The 26,047-nt window shown below is 41.9% G+C and overlaps 2 protein-coding genes across 2 annotated transcripts; one reads left to right on the plus strand and one right to left on the minus strand.

Moving 5' to 3' along the window:
* Positions 1-1,329: 1,329 nt before the first annotated feature.
* fam78bb (family with sequence similarity 78 member Bb) lies at positions 1,330-8,158 on the minus strand. The gene is made up of 2 exons (XM_022670196.2): positions 6,042-8,158; positions 1,330-2,598 (listed from the first exon to the last, which is right to left on the minus strand). Exons 1-2 carry the CDS (start codon positions 6,302-6,304, stop codon positions 2,076-2,078), a joined length of 786 nt encoding a protein of 261 aa, XP_022525917.1. The 5' UTR covers positions 6,305-8,158; the 3' UTR covers positions 1,330-2,075.
* A 15,975-nt stretch (positions 8,159-24,133) lies between these two features.
* Positions 24,134-25,975, plus strand: foxe3 (forkhead box E3). The gene has a single exon (XM_007245866.4). It carries the CDS (start codon positions 24,270-24,272, stop codon positions 25,572-25,574), a length of 1,305 nt encoding a protein of 434 aa, XP_007245928.2. The 5' UTR covers positions 24,134-24,269; the 3' UTR covers positions 25,575-25,975.
* Positions 25,976-26,047: the final 72 nt, after the last annotated feature.

Raw genomic sequence — 26,047 nt, forward strand, 5'->3', positions numbered from 1 at the left:
AAACAAAAATCAGTGTCTCAGTGTCAAAATTAGAATATTATAAAAGACCAACTGGTTCTTTTGGCAGTGTGGGCAGAGTATATACACACATACACAGTGGATCAACACCAGCAGATGACATGTCTCTTTATCCAAACCATCACTGATTGGTGGAAACTTCACACTAGACCTCGAGCAGTTTGGACTGTGTGTTTCCTTGATTTACAAATTTCATTTCATTTTCCAGCAGGACTTGGAACACTGACCACACTGCCAAAAGTACCAATTGGTCTTTATATATAATATTAACATTTTTGAGACGCTGATTTTTGGTTTTCGTTGGCTGTAAATCAGAATAATCAACAATAAAAGAAACAAATGCTTAAAATAGATCAATCTGTGTTTAATGCATCTATATAATATACGACTTTTACATTTAGTCACATTAAGTCACATTATCTAGTGTTAATTGGGTGGTGTACGGCTGGTACGAGTGGACGAGAGACAGAAGCTACTCTACTTCTTCACCAGTGCCCACAGAACACTATCGGTGAACTATTCTTAGTCCAGCAGTGATACTAAGGTGTTTAAAAACTCCAGCAGCACTGCTGTGTCTACCAGCACAACACACACTAACAAACCCTCTGTCACTCTCATTCCCTTCTAACCCTACCTTCCAAACTAAATCAATATTACTGCATTCTTGTCCTCCACAAGAAAAATGACTCTGTTAAGAGTAAAGCTTGCATTGAGTTTTGTTGATCTCCTCTGATTTACAGCCCTCACCTTCAAACTAAGGTTCATCTGCTGTATTATGCGCAGGGCAGCCATCTTGGATTCTAGAGTCAGAATTGTTGAGGCTCTCCCAAATTTCCAAGTTGGAAATTCGACTTGTTGGACTTTTTTTTTAGACTTGGAAGGTAAAAATTTGGACAAATGTTTGAATGAAACGCAGCTTTATTACAAGACATCAAACTGACTGTCTGACTGAATGAAACTTTGAAGACTACTAAAGACTATTGGCTCTGAAGAGGCTGTAAAACAAGCTGTCAAACTTTCTACCCTGTTCTCAAAACTAGTCAAGAACACATCAATGTTTCCCTTTGAGTCTGTTTGACTCTGTACAAAACAAACCCCTTGCTTTAGACTTTGCCCCGTAATCCACTTTACAATTAGAAATAAAAAACACTTAAAAACAAAAAAAGCTTACAGTTGTAGCTGTTGTGGATGCTGGAGTGAGATTCAAAACTCGGGTTAATTTTTCTTCACAACTCATTAACGTATTAAGTCTCATTTTTCCTGCCTTGCCTAGAACCCTATATCTCAGGTTCTCTTGCCCAGATCTTTGGCAGATGTTGTCACATCTCACATGATCCATACCAAACCTCCATCCATCCAGTCAAAGGCAGTAGTGTGGAATTAAGGAATTAAGGCAAATGGTCCTTTGCGAAAGATGTTTTGCAATGTTTTGCAAAATTATGTATGGCCTTGGTTGTATTCCTGAAAGAGTTAAGATAGAAGCAATTAAGTTTTTGAGGGGTGAAGCTGTCTAAATGTTGGGCTCCCTGATTGGTTCCTCTGAGATATTTGGCCAGAAGTAGGTAGGATGTCCCACCCATCCCCGATCACTCAGTGCGATAATAGCTAATGTAACTGACCTAGCAGTTAGTGTTCTCCTCCAAGCATGTTCAGCTATCCAGTGAAGCTTCATATAACTTGGAAGAAGCCAGTGCAGTGTTGGCTATGGATGGTCCTCAGAAACTTCACATTTCTGAGTTCATGACAAAGAAATTGTGCTCAAACAACTGGGAATCTTGACAGTTCTCAAAAGTTCTGAAGTTGCGACAGATCACCAGCCGATATGTTCCTTTAAACCATAGGCAACACAGTTGACCAGACTGGAAGTAGTCCATCCGAATGTTCCTGTGCACCAGTTGTCAGTTACGACTCAAGACAGCTGGTGGTTACAGTTTTGACTGGGTCCAGTCACAATTTTCTAACATAGAAACTCTTGATCTCTATTGTGGGTCAAAAACCACCCAATGAAAAGGACGTCCTTAAGTGGATCCCTGACCTCAAATCGATCCCTCACTTCACTACTTTGAAGGAATGACAATCAACGGATTCCCTCTTTTAGGCCGCCACATAAGAACTTGGGCATCATTGGCGTTGGGTTTTCCCATGGCATTGGGTGGAATAGGCTCCATGTGGGTCAGAACCTTGGGCTGGTCCTGGTTTGGTGGACCCACCAGCCTGGCTCTGGAGCCCAGAGGCATGGTGGGATCAACAGCAATCTCCACCCTCATTCTCCACTTGACCGTTTGCAAGAGGATCTTCTCTCGCGTTGCTGCGTTCAGAGCTACCAGCCACGTGGTGAAGCTCTGGTCCCGTGTGATGTGCGTGAGCCTCGGCACGTTGCTTTCGCTCACTGGCACTGCCCACGTCACGCTCGGGTAGAAGTTGTCGTTCATGCTGACGATGCAGCGGGAAGGCTTGGCCATGGGTCCCGAGAGCGTCACCGTTTCTGTGGTGTTGCCGTACCAGGGGTAGCTCACCCCATCAGAGTCACTGATAGCTCTAACCACACCATCCCTCAGCTCTGGGATCTCCCAGCTCGACCTACAGGGGGCAGAAAGAAAGGGTTAACTGTAGAAGACATTTGCTCAAAATTAAGTAAAAACCGGGAAACAATTTGAGACAAAATATCTCAATTACCAATTGGGTACACGACACTACAGTACACTGAGAATACAGGTCATTTTAACCTACTGATTATTGGTAATTCCCACTGGCAAAGAGAAAATGTGTAAAAATATGTAAGAATTTGTGAAAATGTGTGTTAAATGATTCGCTACAAGAAGACGTTGTAACAGCAGAGAGCGTCAGTTGGTGCGACCCAAATCTGGCGTCTCTTCACTGAAATCTGAACCATCCGTCACCCACGTGCAACCGGCCCCCCCTTCAAGGAACGCCAGGACTCCACGCCCCCACACACATGTCCACACACACCTCCACACCAACACACACATGTCCACACACACCTCCCCATGAACAGACCCTGCGGGGAGCGGCACGGGAGCCCAGTCAGGCAGTAGGGCTGTGGGAGGGTGTGAAATAAAAATTTGCTCTGTTTCTTTCTTTCATTCTCGCTGCCTTTCTCACCCTGCCTGTCTCTTTAGTATTTATTTGTGAAGGAGTTTCAGCGCTGTTCTCACCCTCACCTGACACTGTGCTCTTCTGACTTGGTGAGGATTGAGTAGGAGTTGTGTGAGAGTTGAGTAAGAGTAATGTGAGTTATATAAGGATTGTGTAAGGCTGGAGTAAGGGTCATGTGAGTTATATAAGGATTGTGTGAGGATTGAGTAAGGGTCATGTGAGTTATATAAGGATTGTGTGAGGGTTGAGTAAGGGTCATGTGAGTTATATGAGGATTGTGTGAGGGTTGAGTAAGGATCATGTGAGTTATATGAGGATTGTGTGAGGGTTGAGTAAGGGTCATGTGAGTTATATGAGGATTGTGTGAGGTATGAGTAAGGGTCATGTGAGTTAAATAAGGATTGAGTAAGGGTCATGTGAGTAATATAGAGATTGTATGAGGGTTGAGTAGGAGTGGTGTTAGTGTTGTGTGATGGTTGAGTAAGGCTGATATTAAGTAAGAGTTGTGTGAGAGTTGAGTAAGGGTTATGTGAGTTATATAGAGATTGTGTGAGGGTTGAGTAGGAGTGGTGTTAGTGTTGTGTGATGGTTGAGTAAGGCTTTTGTGAGAATTAAGTAAGAGTGTGAAAAATGAGTTCGGGTCATATGATGTAAGTAACGGATGTACAAGAGTTGAGTAAAAGGTAGTGGAAGGTTTGAGTTAGAGTTGTGTCATTGTTGATTAAGGCTTATGTGAAAATTGAGAAAGGGTCATATTATGATGGTTGAGTTAGGGTTGTGTAAGGGTTGATTCAGGGTCATATGATGGTTTATTTATTTGAGAGTTGAGTGAGGGTTAAGAAAGAGGTTGTGTGGTTGTGTAAGATCTGTGTGAGAGTTGAGTTAGGGTCATGTGAGTTATATAAGGATTGTCTAAGTGTGGTGTTAGTGTTGTGTAAGGAATGAGTAAGGGTCCTATGATGGTTAAGTAAGGAATGTATAAGAGTTGAGTAAGGGTAGTGTAAGGTTTGAGTTAGAGTTGTGTAATGGTTGTGTGATGGTTGGTTAAGGCTTGTGTGAGAATTGAGTAAGGGTCATGTGATGATTAAGTAAGGGTTGTGTAAGGGTTGATTGAGGGTCATATGATGGTTTATTTGAGATTTGAGTTGGGATTGAGAAAGAGGTTGTGTGGTTGTAGAAGATCTATGAGAGAGTTGAGTAAGGGTCATATAATGGTTGTGTTATGGTTGAATAAAGGTGGTGTAAGGATTGAGTGAGGGTCTTATGATGGCTTTATTTGGTTTGAGTGGGGATTGAGTAAGAATGGTTGGGTAAAGGGTTGAGTCATGGACAATTGATGGATCTATTTGGTTTGAGTGGGGGTTGAGTAAGAGTGGCATGATGGTTTGATGATTGAATAAGGGTCATGAGAGAATTGAGTAAGCATTGTATGATAATTGTTTAAGGTTTGGTTGTGAATTGAGTAATAGTTATGTGAGCATGGAGTAAAGGCTGGAGTGAGAGTTGAAAAAAGGTTGTGAGACTTAAATAAGGTTTGAACAAATTTCCCTCTCACTTTTTTTTTCTTTCTTTTATTCTCACTGCCTCTCTGGCCTCTTGGTGCTCTGTTTGTAAAGGTGTTTGACTGCCTGCTCTTACTCTTAGCGATGCTCCTCGCCCTCATCTCAGCTGCTAAGCTGTCACTGTGCTTTTATTCTGATTTGATCCGGTGACAAAAGGTGCGAAAGCTTTCACTTTTGGCGTGGGTGTTGAAATGGAAAGGCAGGATGGCTCAGAAGCTGACACAGGCTGAGATACACACAGCCCCAGGTGATACATAGTGATGCATAGACACGCACTGTGAATGTAAAATAGTGAACTTTACTAATTCATGAGGTCAACCCACGCAATTGCACTTTTCATTCCCGGGGCTTCTGGAAATTATACACTTTCACACACATACACACACGAAAATGAACCCATTCACAAATCACATACACACACACAGTTTCCCAGACAGTATTTAAGCCTAGTCTTGGACTACACAGCACTTCAAATATTTAAAAAATATTTAAAGAGAAAATAACCCTATATGTCCCAATATTTTTGGATACCCTTTCTAAGAAATGCATTATAAATCTCTTATATAAGCATTATAAAGCATTATAAAAAGTCCCTGCAAAAAAGAAGTATTGCCAATAGAATAGGACTCTCTGGAGCATATCGTTGCTGTCCAATGAAAAACAAGTATCTCCAAAACAGCAACTTTACAGGAAAGAGAATAAACCTTCTAAACTTTCAATGGAAGTCAATGTAAAAAGAGTTTATTTCAGGTCATTTTGCAGAGTTTCTATTGATTCGTTCATCAAGAAATTTTGGCACAGTGTAAAGGACAGTTTGTCTGTTCAAACTATGTAATAAACTAAAATTGACAAAAATGGAGATACTTATTTTTCATTGGACAGCAACGATATGAACATGAACCTATTGCAAGTCTGGCACCATGATTTGGGCTAATGTTGTATAAGCTGAAGAGAGAGAGCATGGACAATTGTTATCTCTCTGACTCTGGCTGCTGATGCAAACCGCATTACCCAGGATTGGAACCAATGTTCAATTGTTATAGGTCATTGTAACAATGCATTTGTCTGCTGGACCACATGGAGCACCACTTTTTATTTTTCAACACAATATGAATCTGATAGTTGTCCTTTTTATTCTGTCAATTAATTTAGAATATTAAATATTCAATGGAAATGCTCCAAAATGACTTGAAATCAAATCTATTTACATTGACTTTCCCTAAACATAAATTTCTACCCTAAGGTTACAAGGTTTTTACACGTAAACATTTTATCATTATCTTTTTCCTACAGTGTAATCCACAAACATGAGCTGTGATGTGTGCTTTTTAATAGTCAACTCACATTCCAATTTCTCCATAATTGTTGTGGAACTGCATGTGGGTGCATGCCTGTATCCATCCCACCACCCAGGTCTCGTTCCGCGGGATGGGCGGCATCATCACCCGGGCCGAGGCTTTGAAATATGGCGTCTTGTATCGCAGCACTATAGGCGAGTTCTCTTCAATGGCTGTGGGGGTGTTGTCGATGGTTGCAGTGACGTCGTACACCACAATGTTCTCACGTTTCACACGTGACTTACATACAATGCTGTGGATGCAGCCCATAGTGCAAGAAGGGCACGTTTTCACTTGGGCAGGAGAACGGCATCAACCTGTTTTTTTCGTTTGAGTCTTGGTTACCCTCACTGTTTAATCCTCATGTTCTTTGATGGGGCTTCTTTTGAATTGTGGTCTCCTTAATGTTTCATTATCATACTCATAGTGTTTCTCTGCTTGAGTTTTTGTTTCTCATTATCTTGTGAAAAGGCTCTTTTGAGTCTTGGTACCTGTTAATGCTTCTTTCTTACGTTCTTTCATTTTTTGGGGTCTTTAAATTATGGTCTTCCCATGGTTCTGTCATAATCATAAGAGCATTTTCCTGTGAAGTCTTGGTCCCTTTTAATGGCTCTGTGTCATGCTTTTAGGTGGAGAGATTACTTTGAGTCTTGGTTCCTCTAAGCAGTTTTTACCAACCTTCTTTAAGATTACTTATAAATGTCTGGTCTCTCCTTGTGGTTCTTCTTCATGTTCTTTGGTGGTCTACTTGAAGTTTGGAGTCCCTTTATTGGTGTTTTTTATCAAGAGTCTTGGCTCTTCTTCATGTTTTTCCCCCCACTTCTCTACGGTGGATCTTGGTTCTTCTCAGTGGCTCTTTCTTTTGTTCTTTGGTAGGAGTCTTGGATCTTCTTAGTGACTTTCGTTGATTATTTGAATCTTGGTTCCTTTTAATTGCTATTCATTTTGAAAGTCTTCTTAAATATTATAATCATAGAAAGTTGGCATATTCTTAGGGGAATCTTGGTTCTTCTTAGTGATTCTGTCTTTTGTCTTTAGTATGATTCATTTTAAGTTTTGGATCTCCTTGGTGGTTTGTTGTATGTCCATAGGGAATTACCTTTTTTGAGTCTTGGTTTTTCTCAGTTGTTTATCTTCATTCTCTAGTAGAATGTATTATTATGAATCTTTGTTCCCCCAATGGTTCTTTCTAATTTTTTTTTTAATGGGAGTATTTTTGAATGTTGAACATTCTTGTGTATATAAAGAGGTTTTCCTTTTGCTCTTCTTAGTGACTCATTCTTATTATCTTGGGGGGAGCTTTCAGAGGGTATTCCTTTTGTTCTTTGGTTGGAGTTTCTCTTTATTGGTTCCTTTCAATGGTTCTTCCTCATGTTCTTAGAGAAGGTTCCCAGCCACAGTCATCTTCAGCTTGCTCGTTAGGGAAGTGAATTAGCATTTCTGAAATGGTCTTTTGGAATGGCTCAGGTTTATAAATAAGTCAGTGGTGAAACTGAATGCAGTGTGGGCTGTAATGAAGCTTCCAGTTAGAAAAAGCCAGTTCAGTAGAACCCATATTCCTCCCAAAGCAAATAACGGTTCTTGCCTTGTCCAGGGGAGATGCATAAACAAGAAGGAGTTTCCAATGAAGAAGAAGAAGTCACTGTCATATCCACTCTGGTACTCTGTTAAGATGAAGATGAGCCCATCAAAGCCCATGGACCTGCTGCCCACGCGCGAGCACGCACAGGTCAGTAGCTACAGGTGACCTACAGATAAGCAGTATGCAGCCCGCAGAGTACGAGATTGATGCTTTAAGTGCTGAAAGAGAAGTCCACGCTTTTCCTCGCGCCTCTAAACCCATCATCAGTAGCAGCAGGCACGAGCGCGCTCATCGCTATAGTAGAGCAGTAGAGCCGAGCGCCGCCGGTTTCAGGCGCGTTTATCGATCCGGTGAACGGCGGAGAGAGATGATGTTCTCTAACAGGTCCGCTACGAGCGCGCGGTGAACTTTAATTAAATCTGTAAAGACAGAGCGCGCGCTGTGTTCAGTACCGAAGCCGCTCGCGCTCCTCCGCCGCGCTGCTGCCGGGCGCCATGCCGCTGTTCAACTGAGTGTAGTGCTGAACCACCAGGAGAGAGGGAGGCGCGTGTGTGTGTGTGTGTGTGTGTGTGTTTTTGTGTGTGAAGCTATGCATTTGTTTATATGAGTCTATCTATCTATCTATCTATCTATCTATCTATCTATCTATCTATCTATCTATCTATCTATCTATCTATCTATCTATCTATCTATCTATCTATCGTACTTATACACAGCCTAGAGTTGCCAGACAGACTCAACAAATTATCACATTCTGAGCCAAATTGAGTCATATATAGATTCTGACATGCAGTACAGTTTCTGACTTACATTTTCAGCATACTCATCAGTAACGAGGTAGTAATTCGTTTTTTCTGTGTAGAAGGTTTGGGCTGAACCAGCCCGCTTGATAGCTTCAATGGCTGCTGCACCGTCAATGTCGGTTTAAACCTGGCAACCTCGGAATTAGTGTTGGCATATGAGCTACAGGCAGAGTCAGAGGACCACACAGTTCTAGTTAGAGAATACTGGCTGAAGCTTGAACTTTGCATGTTTGCTAATATATAAAAACAGATCCTGATTATTTTATCATTCACTACTAAAAATATAATCCTTATTGGTGTATATGTATATATGTATATTGTATAACTTTTGTATATTGTATATTTGTATATTGTATAACGTTTGCTAGCTAACCTCATAATATCTCCAAAAGTTTGTGGACACCCCTTTTAATAGAATGCCCAAATCCAGTTGTGTGCTAATGGTTTGTAAGGGATGGGAGCTCCATCCAATAACTTGAGATGAGGAGTTTGAGTTGGGGAGATGGACATGAGGTCAGGTGGTGATTACATGAAAGAAGTAGAGACCGTTTTTAATACTCTCGATTTCAGAAGAAACAATGAATGAGCTGGTGTCCCAATACTTTTGTCATTACACATATAGTGTATGAGCGGTCTGTAGCTAAAACCTGCAGGACCCTCAGGCCTCCAGAATCCAGCAGGTTTCAGCTGCAGATGCTTGCTGTGGCCGGTGAGGAGGAGAGCCGGAAGTGCCATGGCTTAATTGATGCCTTTTCACGTAACCATGCCAACCCGAGGAGACGGCCTGTCTCTATGGAGATGGGAACTGATGTCAGAATCTGATGGCACACGTCGCTCTGGTAAGGAGAAGGAGGGGGGGGGGGGTCTCCTGATGGATAGGAATAATTGATCTTCAGTGCCAAAACTGCTTCAGCTCCTCCCTGCCTGATGGTAATGGTCAAAACCCGATACATACCAGCAGCCTTAGAGCCATAGGGCTCAGCTTGACCTATCATCTCACTCTGGCACCAAAACGACACCACAGCAAAATCACCTGCTCTTTACAAACATCAACAGACTCTCTAGAGGCAGTGGCAGCAGAATCAAAGGGGTTGCAGGAGGGGCAACCACTCCCCAGTGACCCCATGATTGAAGTAGCATTCTTACAGTGCCCTCTATAGTGGACAAAAAAATGTCTTACTAAATTATGATACCCATGAAATGTAACAACATGATGTACCTAATAATATATTGTACATCAGCAACCATTTGACAATGCCTGTTCTGTTTATAGAAACTACAGGGCTTGGACAATAAAACTGAAACACCTGTCATTTTAGTGTGGGAGGTTGACATACCAGAGTTGTAAAGAGGACAAATTGTTGGTGCACGTCTTGCTGGCGCATCTGTGACTAAGACAGCAAGTCTTTGTGATGTATCAAGATCCACGGTATCCAGGGTAATGTCAGCATACCACCAAGAAGGACAAACCACATCCAACAGGATTAACTGTGGACGCAAAAGGAAGCTGTCTGAAAGGGATGTTCGTGTACTAACCAGGATTGTAGCCAAAAAACATAAAACCACGGCTGCCCAAATCACTGCTGGTTTCCACCAGAATTGTCCGTCGGGACAATAAATTATTGTAATAATAAATTATATCAGTTTCATTGTCCATCCTCTGTATATTCTGCTATATAGCACGATTAAGAGTGAATTTTGGAGTAATTTTAAAAAGAGCAATTTTACGACATTAAACATTAAATATTTAAATAACTATAAGTAATTAAGCTCAATAATTATTTTGTTAAATCAGCCTTACACCAAACACGTTTAAAAATCCTCTAAGCCTATATTTAAATCACATTTTAGGGAACTCTGAAACTCCTTAATCTACATGCCTAGAAGCTGCACTTTTCAATCTTCACCAGCAGGGGGAGCTAAAGAACCTCACTGTGAATATTCAACACCTCCTCACCACTGCTCATCCTATCACTCTATGTGTCTTCTTATATAGAATTATAGATTCAGAACATCATTAAAAAGCTTTTGCTTTATTTCAGTAATTCAGTTCAAAATCTGAAACTCATATATTATATAGATGTTTCTTTCATTATAAATGATTATGGCTTACAGCCAATGAAAACCCAAAAATCGGTGTCTTAGAAAATTTGAATATTATATAAGACCAGTTAGTACTTTTGGCGGTGTGGGCAGTGTACCAAGTCCTGCTGGAAAATGAATCTCCATCTCCATAAAAGCATAAAGTGCTGTAAAAATCTGCACTGACTTTAGACTTGATAATATAACACAGTGGATCAACACCAGCAGATGACATGTCTCTTTATCCAAACCATCACTGATTGGTGGAAACTTCACACTAGACCTCGAGCAGTTTGGACTGTGTGTCTCTCGACTCTTCCTCCAGACTCTGCTCCCTTGATTTACAAATGAAATGTAAAATTTACTGTCAGTGATAGTGATTGTCCATCTGTTGCCAAATATGCCACTGGAAACAGATAATCATGGCAAGCTGCATTACCGGGATTCGAATCAGCGATCTCCCGTTCATAGTGGCAGTGCTTTAGACCAATGGACCAAACCGCACCCCTATATTTATTTATTTGGATGGCATATCGACCCGCTCTTCTTGGAGGGATAATTTTAACCACTTCCACTTAACTTGTAACTCGAAAACAAGGAATAGTGATACGAATGAGAAATAGGTTTGGGCGTTAGTGGTGTTTGTTTGGTTATGGTTGTTCTGGCTGTAACTGGTACAACTCGTTGTCCATTTGTGTGGCCAAAGGCTTTTGGAATTACCAGCAGCTGATCCTACCTGTCCTCACTGGACAGAGGGTTTATCAGAACAATGGAGAGACAGACAGAGTGGGAGCTGGGTGGGGGTGGGTGGAGGGAGGTGGAGGAAGGTGTGTGGCACTTAGAGTAGCTAATTTAGAGAGAGAGGATTCTTCAGGTAGTCTTCAGTTCGTCTGTTAGATTACCTGCTGATACAGTTGCTTCGAACTTTTTTCACATTTTGTCACCTTACAACCACAAACGTATTGTATTTCGTTGAAATAATACATGTTTTTCATGTCATTTGAATCAAATAAAAATCTACAAAATGTGACGTTTAAAAGTATTGAGCCCCTTTATATCAATATTTAGTAGAGCCACCTTTCGCTGCAAGTCTTACAGCTGCAAGTCTTTTGGGGTTTATCTCTTCCAGCTTTGCACATCTAGAGACTGTAGAGATTTTTGCTCATTCTTCTTTGTAAAACAGCTTAAACTCAGCCAGGTTGGATGGAGAGCGTCCGTGAACAGCAGTCCGTTCTTGCCACAGAAACTCAATGGGATTTAGGTCTTTTAGTACTTTGAACAGACCATTCTAAAACATGAATATTAATTTGTCTTTGATCTTAACCATTCCACTGTAGCTCTTTAGTGCTATATGTTTAGGGTCATTGTCTTGTTGGAAGGTGAAGATTCTCCCACCTGAGCTGTGGATCTCTCCAGCTCCTCCAGAGTGACCATGGGCCACTTGGACTTTTTTCCACAACTTTATCTCTGACCGGTGAGTTCTTTGTGATGCTGTTTGATGCTGTTAGTTCCGTAGTATTCTCTATTAAACCACTGTGGCTTTCACATGACAGCTGTATTTATACTGATTAACAACTCATAAAGTGACTTTTGAAGGCGATTGATTGCCCTGAATTTTATTTAGGAGTTTCAGGAAAGGGTGCTGAATACTTTTGCACGTCACACTTTTCAGATTTGTCTTTTTAATTCAGTTAAAATTTCAATAACATAAATTTGTGGTTGTAAGCAGGCAACATGTGAAAAACGTCAAAGGGTACGGATACTTTTGCAAGCCACTGTATATCTTTCATAGAAAGAAAAAAATATCAATATTCTATAGTCTCTTGTCTGTTCACATGGACAATTCTAGCCAGACACCACAGGTCACAATCATAATCACACACTGCACTGTCCACTGTGGGTGGTAATGCCTTCTATTATGTATTCCATGCACACACGTGATACTGTGATTTTAGGGATGTTAAATGTCTGCACAACTTAAGAAATGAAAGGAAATGGGAAAAAGACAGGAATAAAAGTAAACTAACATTTTCTAGGTGGCAAAATCTAAATTGATTTGTTTTAAATTGCTTTTTAAAGCTTTTTAAATCAGTAAATCTGTCTCCAAATTCAGTATTTCTGCATTAACAAGACTGCCTTGTTGTGCACTTGTGAAAAAATAGTGTGATGTGACAATACTAGAAATCATTACGTGTTTGTTTTCTGGGTGTTTCCAGAAAAAGTAGCATCGGCTTATGTGAAGTAGAATGGCTATACAGATTATGTGTTATGTGTGGACAGTGTGGAGTGGGAGTTTCCAACACTGCTATGGATGGTGTGTGTGTTTGTTAATAGATGATTTTAATAGAAGGTTTGGAAAGTATCGAGAATACAAATGAAGCTACACAACTGAAGCCTGAGTATACTGATAAATCACTGTGCTGTTCAGTTATTTCTGTATTTTCTGTATTTTAGAACAGTGTATATAGTATTTAGTCAGCACTCATTTTCTTTAACATCTACCCAAATCTGATGGTGTGTTTGAGTTAGCAGGACTGCTGTAGATGGTGGGTGTTAGCGAGTGACCCGTCTCAAACCCATTTCTCTCTGACCTTTTCTGCTCTAATGAAATTTCACTAAGATAAAGACTAGAGATGCGCAGTGTGTGTGTGTACCATATCATCACTGTTGGATAAAAAACTTTTCAACTTTTGTCATTTATTTTTAAGTCTTATAGTTGTGTTTTTTTTACATTCTGTCAACATTTGATTGGACCAATAGGAATGCTCCAAAAGAGCAAAGACTTCAATCTTTATACTTCGAATTCCATTAAACGATAAGATGGTGGTTTTTGCCTTTTGATAGTACATGTTTTCTGCACGACACCTACGATTTAAAATATTAACATGGTTCTTCTTGACCTGTTTCTTTCATTGCACTTCCTCTTTCTCTCTGTTTTTTTTTCTTATTTCTGTTTGTGATGTCTGTCTTTCACTCTTTATTCTTTCGTTCTCTTCCTTCGTCTTCTTCTCTCTCTCAGTTTCTCTTTCATTTTTTCTGTCTCTCACCCCTCCCTCGTCTGTAATAAAGGCCTGAATGATGGCTGATGGTCTGGGCATCTCTCAGCACCCTGCAATGCTCGGCCACATCACACACTCCTCTACAGCATCTACAGACTCATTAAACTGAGGCGAAACCCCTCAGTGATGCTTTGAGGCAGGAGGTGAAGAAACTGTACCTGCTGATTAGAACTGTACCCATACTTTTCTTTATACTTTTATGGTATTTATTTTTAATCTTATTCACAATCAGATCAAATAAAGACATGTATAATAGAGAAATGCAACCTAAATTACAACAATGTTTTTTCCAATATGCCAACAAATGTTCTTTTTGTGATCAGTTATTTATTTCAGTGTTACTGAGCTCTACTAAAGCCTGAGTATATTGATAAATCACTGTGACAAAATTTAGACAAAATTGGAACTCTAAGGGCCTATGGCTCAGCGATATGCCTAGAGAAGGAAGAGCCAGGCTTATTTAGAAAAGAACACCTAGAACCGCCTACTGTGAAGCATGGTGGTGGGTCAGTCATGCTCTAGGTCTGTTTTATTTCTTTGGGTACATTGAATCTCCACCGTCTGAAAGAAACCATGAATTTATTTAACTACCAGGAGATCTTGGATAGAAATATCATGCAGTCAGTGGCAAAGCTGAATCTTGGAAGACGTTGGACCTCCCGACAGGACAATGATCCCAAACATATCTCCAATTCTACCATGGCTTGGTTGCAGAAGAAGGGATGGAAGATTCTGAAGTGGACATCGCATTCGCAGGACTTAAGTCACATAGAAAATCTCTGGTGGGGCTAAAAAAAAAGGCAGTTGCAACACACAAGCCCAAGAATGTCAAAAACAAATGGAGGCTTTTGCCAATGAGGAATAGGCTAAGGTACCTGTTGATTGCTGCAAGAATTTTGTGTCAAGATATGTTTTATGCCTATGACTAGTGATGCCACAACACAAGGAGGGTGAAGACTAGCACATGCCTCCTCCGAAACATGTGAAGTCAGCCACTGCCTCTTTTTGAACATTGCCAAGTAGCATTGTAGCGAGTCTCGGAGGAAAGCGCAGCATTTCAGTTCCGATACATCAGCTCACAGATGCCTTGTGCTGATCGACATCACCCTAGGAGTGATAAGGGGAAAGAGTGCTATCTACTGTACCCACCCAGAGAGAGCAAAGTAAATTGTGCTCTCTCTGGACTCCGGCAGCTGATGGCAAGCTGCATGACCGGGATTTGAACCAGCGATCTCCTAATCACATTTCATAGTTCATGGATCATCCATACTAATAACCTACTTCTGTTTGGCATGAGGTGGGATGGTGATTGTCCAACATTTTGACCTTCTAACTTTAGGTTACATTAGATTTTGTCTCTGAATGCAATGCAATCTTCACAGCAATGGAACAAAATAGTAGAAATGCTTGCCTGGCCAGTAGAGACAGTTACTCTAACTAACTAAAGCAGAAAAGACAATGGAAAAAGCATGTGTCCTAACACTTTTGTCCATATTGTGATTATGTATTGAAGACAACCAATATGTCAGACAAATCACATACAGTTCAGTACTGATTAGAGTGCTTTAAGTCAGTGAAACTGGATGGCAGAGTCTGTAAATGGAGCTGGCAGCAGACCAGAGGAGTGGTTTAATGACAGTGACGGACAGGCAGAAGTGCCCGCTGACAGGCTGAACACCGCGAAGAAGCCGGAGCTGAAAGAAGCTCCTTGTGTGCTCTCTCAGTTTCACGTTCCTCTCATCTCTGAACCGCCCTGACGCTGACGTCTCGCCAGCACACGTCTTGCGTCACTTGGACTCGTCCTCGGCTGGTCTGGGCAGATCTGTCTGATCAAACCGACAGGGCGGCGGTGGTGCTCTGAAGTTATATATGGAAGCATAGATACTTAATGGGTCATTATCAAAATTCTACTATGTTTGGCCCTAAAAACGTAATATTTTATAATTCTTTTTTAGACTATTTATCATATTTATCAGACTTTAGACTGCACATAAATCATATATTTTTTACTTAACAAGTTGCACAACTGAGTTGACAATGACAGTGTGGAGAATTTGAGCAAAAATTGGCGTTTAACCCCTTAAGAGACTTTGGCCCATATATGAGCTACAAGTGTAGGTGATTTAAAAACCCTTTTTCTCTTCTGTGAAATATGTTGTTTATAAAACTAGAAGAATCCATTTAATCCATTTAACAAGTTTAGATGAGTAAGAGGTCTCAATCCCAAAGTCTCAAATTTAAAAATAGACATAGAAACAATAAATAAATAGATTTTTTAAGAATTTAAGAAAAGAACACATTATGGTTGGTATTTGTTATATATATATATATATTTTTTCATTTCATTGGATATCTATCACCATAGATTAATGTAGCGTTTCAATGTTTTATGGACATTTTTTTGTTAAAGGTCGCTAGGAGTTTATCTCAGTAGCTAGCTATAACACTAGCACATGACGCCTCTGATACATGTAAAGTCAGCCACTGCCTCTTTTTGAACTGCTGCTAATGATCCAGCATTGCTGAGTAGCATCCCAGCGCTAACGCTAGGAGGAAAGCCCAGCGACTCGGTTCTGATACATCAGCTCACAGATATTAGCCTTGTGCTGATCTACATCACCCTTTGGAGTGATAAGGGAAATCTACTGCCATCTACTGTACCCACCCAGAGAGAGCAACTGTGGCCAGCTGTGCTCTCTCGGGGCTCCGGCAGCTGATGACAAGCTGCATGATCAGGATTCGAACCAGCGATCTTCCGATCATAGTGGCAGTGCTTAGGTGCTCTAATCTCACAGGTTTGGCATTTAGGGGTGAGGAAGCAGGAGGTCGGGGGTAGTGGGTGGAGGTGAGGAGTGTGGAGGACTGCATTAGTCCTCCAGGCTGTGGGATAGACGTGGACGTGTGCTTTGTTTGAGGAGATTCCTGCAGGGTTATGTGGCTCAGACGGCTGGCTGAGTAAGCGAGTGTGTGTGTGGGTGTGTGTGTGTGTGTGTGTGGTTGGGCAGAGTGTGAAGAGTATGAGGTGTGCTGGTCTGGAGGTTGACCGAGAGCTAATAAAGCTCTTTAAGGAGGACACTCAAATAAACAGTCCAGTCTGGAGATGATGAACCCCTCATTGTATCTACACCCTCTACATACTTTATTATTATCCTCATTATTTTCAGCACGGTGGTGGTGTATGAGGTATCAGTGTGTGTTGTGCTGGTACAAGTGATTAGGCACAGCAGTGCTGCTGGAGTTTTTAAACACCTAGAATCCGAGTGGCGAAGGCGAGGGGTCTCCGTCTCGCCTCGGAATCAACCTTGTTTGGAATCGGTCTTGTTTTGGTCTCAGGGTGAGGTGGACTCCGACACTGTGCACAAGACTGGCCGAGTCCGAGTCCTCTGTCTGAGGTAAAGTTATCAGTCCTTTCTCTGTGCGCCTAAAATCTGCACACAGATTGGCTAACAGCGAAAAACGGTCAATCAATAAACATTTTTCGTTTGGAATTCACTAATTGCACAGGATGACGTGTTACTAGTTCCATTTTTTAAGAGTGCAGGGTTAGTAGTTTTTACTAGTTGAGTTTAATTTAGTAGTAATTACTAGTTTGATTGTTTTCACATTTTATATTGACGAATGAAATTTGATTCAGGTGACTTCATATGGTGACTTCTGATTAAGTTTTAAAAAACCGAGAAAAACAGAGACGATACTTTAATGTTTTTTCGGTCTTGGTCTTGACTTGGAACTCTACCACTAAAACACACTTTGGACTATTTGAACTATAACACCAGCAGATGACATGGCGCTCCAATTTATTCCATTTCATTCGTAAATCAAGGGATCAGAGTCTGGAGGAAGAGTGGAGAGACACACAGTCCAAACTGCTCGAGGTCTAGTTTGAAGTTTTCACCAATCGGTGATGGTTTGGAGAGACATGTCATCTGCTGGTGTTGACTCACTGTGTTTTATTATCAAGTCTAAAGTCTTGATAAGAACTTGGCACCCTGCCCACACAGCTAAAAGTACCGGTTGGTCTTGCATAATGTTCTAATTTTCTGAGATTATGATTTCTGGGTTTTACATTGGCTGTAAGCCATAATTATCATCAACAATAAAATAGATCACTCTGTGTGTAATACGTCTATATAATATATGAGTTTCACATTTTGAATTACTGAATTACTGAAATAAAGTAACTTTTCAATGAGATTCTAATTTCTTTTTTTTTGAGAGGCACCTGTATGTCAGCATTGGATGGTGTAGATGAATAATGTGCGTGTGTAATCGTAAAGGATTTCTGGGAAATGTGTTTTTGTGTGTGTATGTTGTAAGAGATTTCTGGTAAATGTGTGTGTGAGTGTGTGTGTGTGAGAACCATGTTGGGCTGCTTTGTGGAGGCAGTGTAGCGTGCGGGGCAGGACAGCGCTGGGCTGAGCTGAGCTCCACTAGCCGCTAATCCCCCGGTTTTCAGGGTCCCTGGCCCGTACTTGATGAGTTTGGGCAAGAAAGGAGGCAGCAATCTCGCTCGGCCACTCTCACTCACTCTCTCGCTCTTTCATTCTCTCTCTCTTTTTCTCATGCCCCCCTGAAACACGCCTGGAGCCAGTGTGCGAATGAGTGGTTACCAAGTGTGTGCTCAGCAACTCTCTCTCTCTCTTTTTCTCTCTCTCTTTATCTCTCTCTCTCTCTTGCCCTCACCATCACCCTCTGTCCTTATGTCTGTTGGTTTAGTTGGTTTAGCACAGTTGTACTTACCTAATATGTCCAAATGTGAAGTATAGCCAGTGGAATAAGACTTTCTGCAGAAGAGGTGTCAAGTAATTAAGTACAAATACTTTGTTACTTTACTTAAGTAGAGTAAGTAGTAATCGTGGTTATCTACTCCTTACATTTACACACAATTACTTTACCTTTCTACTCCTTACATTTAAAAAAAACAGCCTGAAAATATTGTATCAATTTTGTCACTGTAAAAATCAATAAATAAATAAATGTTCCTGTCCGGAACATCACGCATTTATAAAGAAAAAAAAACTATCCAAAACAATAATCTAGCCCTGTGTGAAAAAGTTTTTGGCCCCCATATATGAACTGTGATTAATCACACTTTTTTCACTGATTTTTCACTTGTCTGACAACATGAAGCAGATAAAAGATCTCAAAAAGCAACATGGTATGCCCAGATCTGAAGATAAGGAAACAAAGTCATTAATTATCTATCAGTCTGGAAAAGGTTATAAATCATTTCTCAGTGAGAGTTATTATTACTCACAAATGGACAAAAAACATGGAACAGTGGTGAACCTTCCCAAGAATGGACGGCCGAACGAAATTGTTCCAAAAGGGCATGGAATGGAAGTCACAAAAGAACCCAGAACAACATTTAAAGAACTGCAGGTCTCGCTCGCCTCAGTTACTTGCCGCCAGTGTTTTTTTTTTTTTATAATTTTATTTCTAATTTTTCCCATTTTTCTCCCCAATTTACACGGCCAATTACCCAACCCACTCAGTAGGACCCACTCAGTAGGACTCCCCCTATCACTAGTAATGCCACAACACACCAGGAGGGTGAAGACTAACACATGCTTCCTCCAATACATGTGAAGTCAGACTCCGCTTCTTTTCGAGCTGCTGCTGATGCAGCATTGCTGAGCAGCCAGCGCGCTTGGAGGAAAGCACAGCAGCTCAGTTCTGATACATCAGCTCACAGACGCCCTGTGCTGCAGACATTACCCTAGGAGTGATGTGGGGAGAGAGAGCGCCATCTACCCACCTGGAAGGAGCAGAGCCAATTTTGCTCCCTCGGACGCCGGCAGCTTGAAGGCAAAGCTGCATGAGCGGGGGTTCGAACCTTCGACCTCCCGCTCATAGTGGCAGCGCCTTAGACCGCTGGACCACTCGGCGCCCACTCTTGCTACCAGTGTTAATGATTCAATAATAAGACAGAGAGACTGGGTGAAAATTGTCTTTATGGTAGAGTTTTAAGATAAAAAACACTGCTGATCATAAAAAAAAAAACACAAAGACCCATCTCACATTCACAAAAAAACTTTAATAATCCCCTGGACTTTGGTAAATATTCTTTAGACTGAAGTGACAAAAGTGGAACTTTTTGGAAAGTGTGTTTCAAAATTCCTCAACAAATACTTGATTGCAGTTGATGTTGGTTTAGAAGGGCAAACACTTTTCACACAGTGCTAGATTAGTTTGGATAGTTTTTTTTAATTTTAATTAGTAAACGTATCATTTAAAAAGTATAAAAGTACATTTACTCAGGTTATCTTTCAGTTTCAGTATGGAAAATAACCAAAAACAATAGTAATCTGTAGAGGGGCAAATAATTTTTTCATGCCATTTTTAAATAAATAAAATCTGACGTATCTGTGGTTCATGGAAATGTATGGTCTAACAAGACAATATTCGGATTTAAATAAATAAAATCTGATGTATTTGTGGTTTATGGAAATGTATGGTCTAACAAGACAATATTCAGGTTTACACATAGACAAATATAAACATACTCCAAACTGGGGTACACAAACTTTTGCAAACCACTGCAAAAGGGGCATCATTCCAGCTGCCAGTGTAACAAGTGACAACAGTGACTTTTGGTGTTTACTGTTCTGTCCTGAAGAGTGGAGGGTTTATCTGTGTGTGTGTGAATGTGGTGAATGTGTGTGTGGAGGGTAATATTACGGGGATTATCAGGGGTCCGTAGGCCCTGAGGCTGGTGGGACGGGTGTGTGTGTGTGTGTGGTGTGGGGGTGCTGTTTCCTGGCTGCAGCCTCTGTTTGTCCCGCCTGACCTGGCTGCACAAGGGGCAGATCCTGCTTGGATATCCCCCCGATCCCATGCCTGTCTGAAACTGTTAGCCAGCCGCCGTGAGTGGCTAGCTGGACTTAACGTGTCTGGGCTGGGGGCGGTGGTGGTGGGGGGGCTCGGGGGGCTTTGAGCGGGGCGGGGCGGTCCGAGGGTGGAGGCCGCTATGGTTTATGACTTCAGTTTGATTCATCACTCTGTTTCTTTCATAACAGCCAGTCAGAGAGCAGAGCCATCGAATCCTGTTGGTTTAACCTCTGCTTTGAATGCTGCTCACTCTCTCTCTCTCTCTCTCTCTCTCTCTCTCTCTCTCTCTCTCTCTCTCTCTCTCTCTCGCTTTCTCTTTCTCTCTCACTCTTTTTATCTGTCTCTCTCTCTTTCACTCTCAGACACTCTGTTTATCACTTTTTGTTCTTGTGTTCTTATCTGCCATAAAATATTTTTTATGATTTTTCTTAATCAATCATTGGTTGTTCAGATCAGCAATCTTAATTAAACATACAGGAGTTGGACAATGAAACTGAAACACCTGGTTTTAGACCACAATAATTTATTGTGGTGACGGACAGTTCTGGTGGAAACAGGAGAGTTGAGGTGCACATTGAATTCTGTCGTGATTTGATCAGCCGTGGTTTTATGTTTTTTGGATACAATCCGGGTTAGCACCCGAACATCCCTTTCAGACAGCTTCCTCTTACAGCGTCCACAGTTAATCCTGTTGGATGTGGTTGGTCCTTCTTGGTTGTATGCTGACATTACTCTGGATACCGTGGTTCTTGATGCATCACAAAGACTTGCTGTCTTGGTCACAGATGCGCCAGCAAGACGTGCACCAACAATTTGTCCTCTTTTGAACTCTGGTATGTCACCCATAATGTTGTGTGCATTGCAATATTTTGAGCAGAACTGTGCTCTTACTCTGCTAATTGAGCCTTCACACTCTGCTCTTACTGGTGCAATGTGCAACTGATGATAACTGGCAACCAGGCTGCTTCAATTTAGCCATGAAACCTCCCACACTAAAATGTCAGGTAATACTTGAGTAGTGAAATAACGTTTATAGGATTTACAGAAAGTAGAAAGTGTGCAATAATTCTTTAAACTAAATTTGGGCACCTTGTCGTTTTATTGATTTAAATACCTTTAGCTCTAATTATTGGAACACAAATTTATTTGAGAAAGGGTTATAAGGTGGACAATTGCAAGTTTTTCTCCTCTTTTTCATCTTCTCTGAAGATGGGAGCCTCAAAACACAACCCTTTAAAATGACCCGAAAAAAAAAGATTGTACAACATCATGGTTTATAGGAAGGATACAAAAAGCTCAATAATCTCAGAGATTTCAGCTGTCAGTTAGGAAATGGAAGAACCACAGGCACAGTTCTAGTTAAGACCTGAAGTGAAAAATCAAAAAAAAAAAAAGAAAAATCTCAGATAAGCAGAGGAGAAGGATGGTGGGAACAGTCATAGTCAACCCACAGACCTCCAGAGCTCCAAACACCTACATCATCACCATCTTGCTGCAGATGGAGTCACTGTGCATCGTTCCCTATTCACTATTTAGTGTATTTTACACAAGGAGAGGCAGAAGAAGCCTTTTCTGAGCACACACCACAAACAGAGTTGCTTGAGGTATGCTAAAGCTAAAGCACATTAGGGCAAGCCAGCTTCATTTTGGAATAAGGTTCTGTTGAAACTAAAATTTAGTTATTTGGAGGGCGTTATGCATGGTGGAAAAAAGCACCGCAATTTGGTGGTGGTTCCATCATGCTGTGGGGCTGCGTGTTCAGTTCAGGTGCTGGGAATCTTTTTAAACTTGAGGGTCGCATGGATTCCAGTCAATATCAGCAGATTTTTGAGAACAATGTTCAAGAATCAGTGAGAAAGTTAATGTTTAAGCGCCAGGGCTGGATCCTTCAACAAGACAACATTCATGTTGATTTTATTGCTGTTTTATGATGTATTGTGTTGATTTTAAAGCTGTTGTATGATAGCTCTACTTAAAATGCTGTTATACGACATGTTATAGTGCTTTTCTAATGCTGGTAAATTATGTCATAGAGCTGTTTTTAGTGTTTTTTTATTCTGCCACCTTTTTTTTGAGTGCTGCTTTTAATGGTGTTATAAGTTATGGTATAGTACAGATTTCAATGTTGTAGCATGTAATGTTATATATATATTTTTTTAGATTTATTCGTATTGGAAAGGACATAAGACAAACGGTAATGGATCTCTTTCACTCCCAAAAAAACTTTCATTGTGGAGAAAAAAAAAGACAGAAAAAAAGAACGAATTGGCACTATTTACTTTTCTGGCCGTAAAGCTTTGACAGCTCAATTGCTGTTTTTAGAAGCTTGTTATTATTTTTCAATTGCCGGATTGAAAGTCTGGTTTGACAGTCGGTTACTAGCTCTCTCTGTGTTGTTTCTAGCCTAGATCCACAGCTGCAGCCAGAGCAAACTACCAGAGAAAGCACAGGATTGAGTGACGGAGGGGAAAGAGAGAGAGAGACAGAGAGAAAGAGAGAGAGAATTAAAATGAATATTATATCAAATATAGAATAACCAATAATATGAGGATGTTACTTCAGAGTGTCAAGTGTATAAAAAATATTAATTCTCTTAATTTTCATTAATTTTATCTACAAGAATCATGAAGGACCAGCAGCACCATCCATTTCTCCGGCCTCCACCTCTGTTTAATCCCTGTTCAGCAGCAGAGTGGACATTACGGCCCCGGGCTCTGGACGCTCAAGCTTATCTAAAGCTCACGTCTCACTTAAGATGTATATTCTACTGCTTAAATATTGTCTTTGTGTAAAAACACACACACACACACATACAGATCAGTTTAGAACTTAATTTGTGAAATTCTGTCAGAATCGCTACTTATCAGACTGCTGTGAGGGAATGTCTGACACTGCTACCTGTTAATGCTCACGTGAGAAGTAAGACATTTGAGTTTCCTAAAAAGACAAAGCAGCTACTAAACAAGTATAAACACATTTATAATTTTAAGTAGTAACACTTCAGTGCAGTTTTCTAAGCAGTTTTCTATCTTATTTTCCTCTTTTATCTAGCTATCTATCTACCTATCCTTCTATCTATCTATCCTAATTCCCAAAAGTTGTGGTGCTCTGTATTTATTTAGAAATAAATAAACACTAAATAAAAACAGAATGAGTAAAGTAAGTGCATTAAGATTTAAATCAAGTAAAAAATGAATTGGCCCAAATTTGGACGCAAGAATCAGAATAACTTGACTAGTGACTTTTGTGCTTCTTTTGAGTCTAATAACTTAAAGTAAGATAAGAATTCTAAGTAAGACTGATTAAGATCATTCATTATTCGTAAAATAAGCTAAATAATCGTACAATTATAATGCTTAGTAAGACAAACATTCTTATTAGAGAAACAATTAAAACTATTTATTGCCTTAGATCATTTCAAATGCTAAGATTTAGGTTTAAATTTTACAGCCATTTTAATTAATGTAATAACACTTCATTACCTATAATTTACCTTTATTTTAACTTTGCCAACTTTTTTTTTCATTACACTTTGTTCAGTCTAGTCCCTCTCTCTCTCTCTCTCTCTCTCTCTCTCTCTCTCTCTCTTCCTCACACACACACACACACACACACACACACACACACACAGAACACAGCACCTCCTCTACTCACACTATCTATAAGTGGAGATAACCCCTCCAGCTCCAGCTCGTGTCGTCACAATGCCCAGCTTATAAAGACACACCTGGCGGGACATCCCGCTTGCATACACAACACACACACACCCCTCATAAGAGCTGACAGGGACCACCACCTCCCACCTCCCTCTCACACACTTGTTGCTTGTTGCTGTTGTTGTCCTCGTGCCCTCTAAAAGTGTCTAAACTCCACTTTTTATGAATCTGGCGAGTTTCTCCTTCTTCTCCGGAGCGTGCAGCATGACCGCGGAGGCGCAGCTCTCTCCGGCCGAGGCTGCGAGCCCCAGCGCCGGCCTGGGCTCTCCGCTCGCCCCGCCCTCCCTCATCCTCATGCACGAGGAGCCAGGGGTCAAGGCCGTCAGCCCGGTTACCGAGGAAGGGGACCGGGACAGTCCCAGGGAGAGCCCGGTGGGTCAGAACGGTCAGCAGGAGCTGCAGACCACGGAGGAGGATCGCGTGTCCCTCGCGCCCACAGCCGGGGGGCGCCGCCGCAAGCGTCCCGTGCAGCGCGGGAAGCCTCCGTACTCCTACATTGCGCTGATCGCCATGGCCATTGCGCACGCTCCGGAGCGCAGGCTCACGCTGGGGGGCATCTACCGCTTCATCACGGAGCGCTTCCCGTTCTACCGGGAGAACTCCAAGAAGTGGCAGAACTCCATCCGCCACAACCTCACTCTCAACGACTGCTTCGTGAAGATCCCGCGTGAGCCCGGCAGGCCTGGTAAAGGAAACTACTGGACGCTGGACCCCGCGGCCGAGGACATGTTCGACAACGGCAGCTTCCTACGGCGCCGCAAACGCTTTAAGCGCGCGGACGCGAGCGCGTCCTACGCCGCAGCCGCGGCCGCTGTCACCGGCGCGCACGCATATCATCACCACCATCCCGTGCATCACGCGCAGCACCACCACCATCTCCATCATCACCATCACCACTCCTCCGTGCACTCGCACCACGCGCTGTACCCGAGTTACGGCTCACAGGTGCTCCAGCCTCATCACCATCCGCATCCTCATCCTCACCACGCGCCTCACCATCAGTACCAGCCCAGGACGTTCAGCATAGATGACATCATCAGCCAACAGATGCCCGAGATCAACGTGCACACGCACCCCGTGCACACGCACTGTCTCGGCTTGGGAGGGGAGTTAAGCGCAAGCGTGAGCGCGGTGGAGCAACAGAGTTCCGTGAGCTTTGCAGGCCCTCAGACCATCAACGCAGTGAGCGTGAGCGCGAGTGTAAGCGCGAGCGCGCCGCTGGGCAGGAGCTCCGCGCCCGGTTTCTCGTACCCGTGCGCCCCGGTATCTTCGGTGTCCGCGTCGGTGTCGGTGTCCGCGTCGCAGGCCTCGCCGCAGCCGCCTGCTTTCTCTCCGCCGCCAGCAGGAGGCACCGCAGCGCAGCTGTACTGCGGCAAGCACGCCGAGCCCTCCGTGACAACATACGGAGGAGGTGCCTACACCGCGCGCCAGGGAAGTTACAGCAGCGGGCTCGAGCGGTATATGTGAAATGGACACATGGACAAACACATCACACTCTAAAACAACTGAACTGAACTGACGTGATTCAAATGTGATCAAATCAAACTATTCCAAAATGAAGAAGGCACCACAATAATATGGTGTGGTGTTTAAAGGTTTTGAACCTATGATCTCTGTGGTCTCTTGACATGCAGGCAGTTAGACAGTAGGGCCAAGCTAGAGGTCTCAATGTAAAGCCTTGAGCAAGTATGTGTAAAAAAAACGAATGGAAAGACTATTGCATTCAGAACTGTGTTTTAATGCAGCATAATTTTACAGCTCTAGACCGGCCCTACAATCTAAGGGCTGTTCATAAAGTGTAAGATGATCATCAGCTCAAATCCCAGTAAGAGCTCTTCAAGTAAGAGTTCTACTGTCAAAAGCTTCTTAGTCTGGGGATGTCATGAGATAGGATAGGATGGGAAGCAACAGTAAACAACAGGGATGCACCAAATAATTGG

The sequence above is a fragment of the Astyanax mexicanus genome, chromosome 12 (assembly GCF_023375975.1).
Source record: "Astyanax mexicanus isolate ESR-SI-001 chromosome 12, AstMex3_surface, whole genome shotgun sequence".
NCBI classification, from domain to species: Eukaryota; Metazoa; Chordata; class Actinopteri; order Characiformes; family Acestrorhamphidae; genus Astyanax; species Astyanax mexicanus.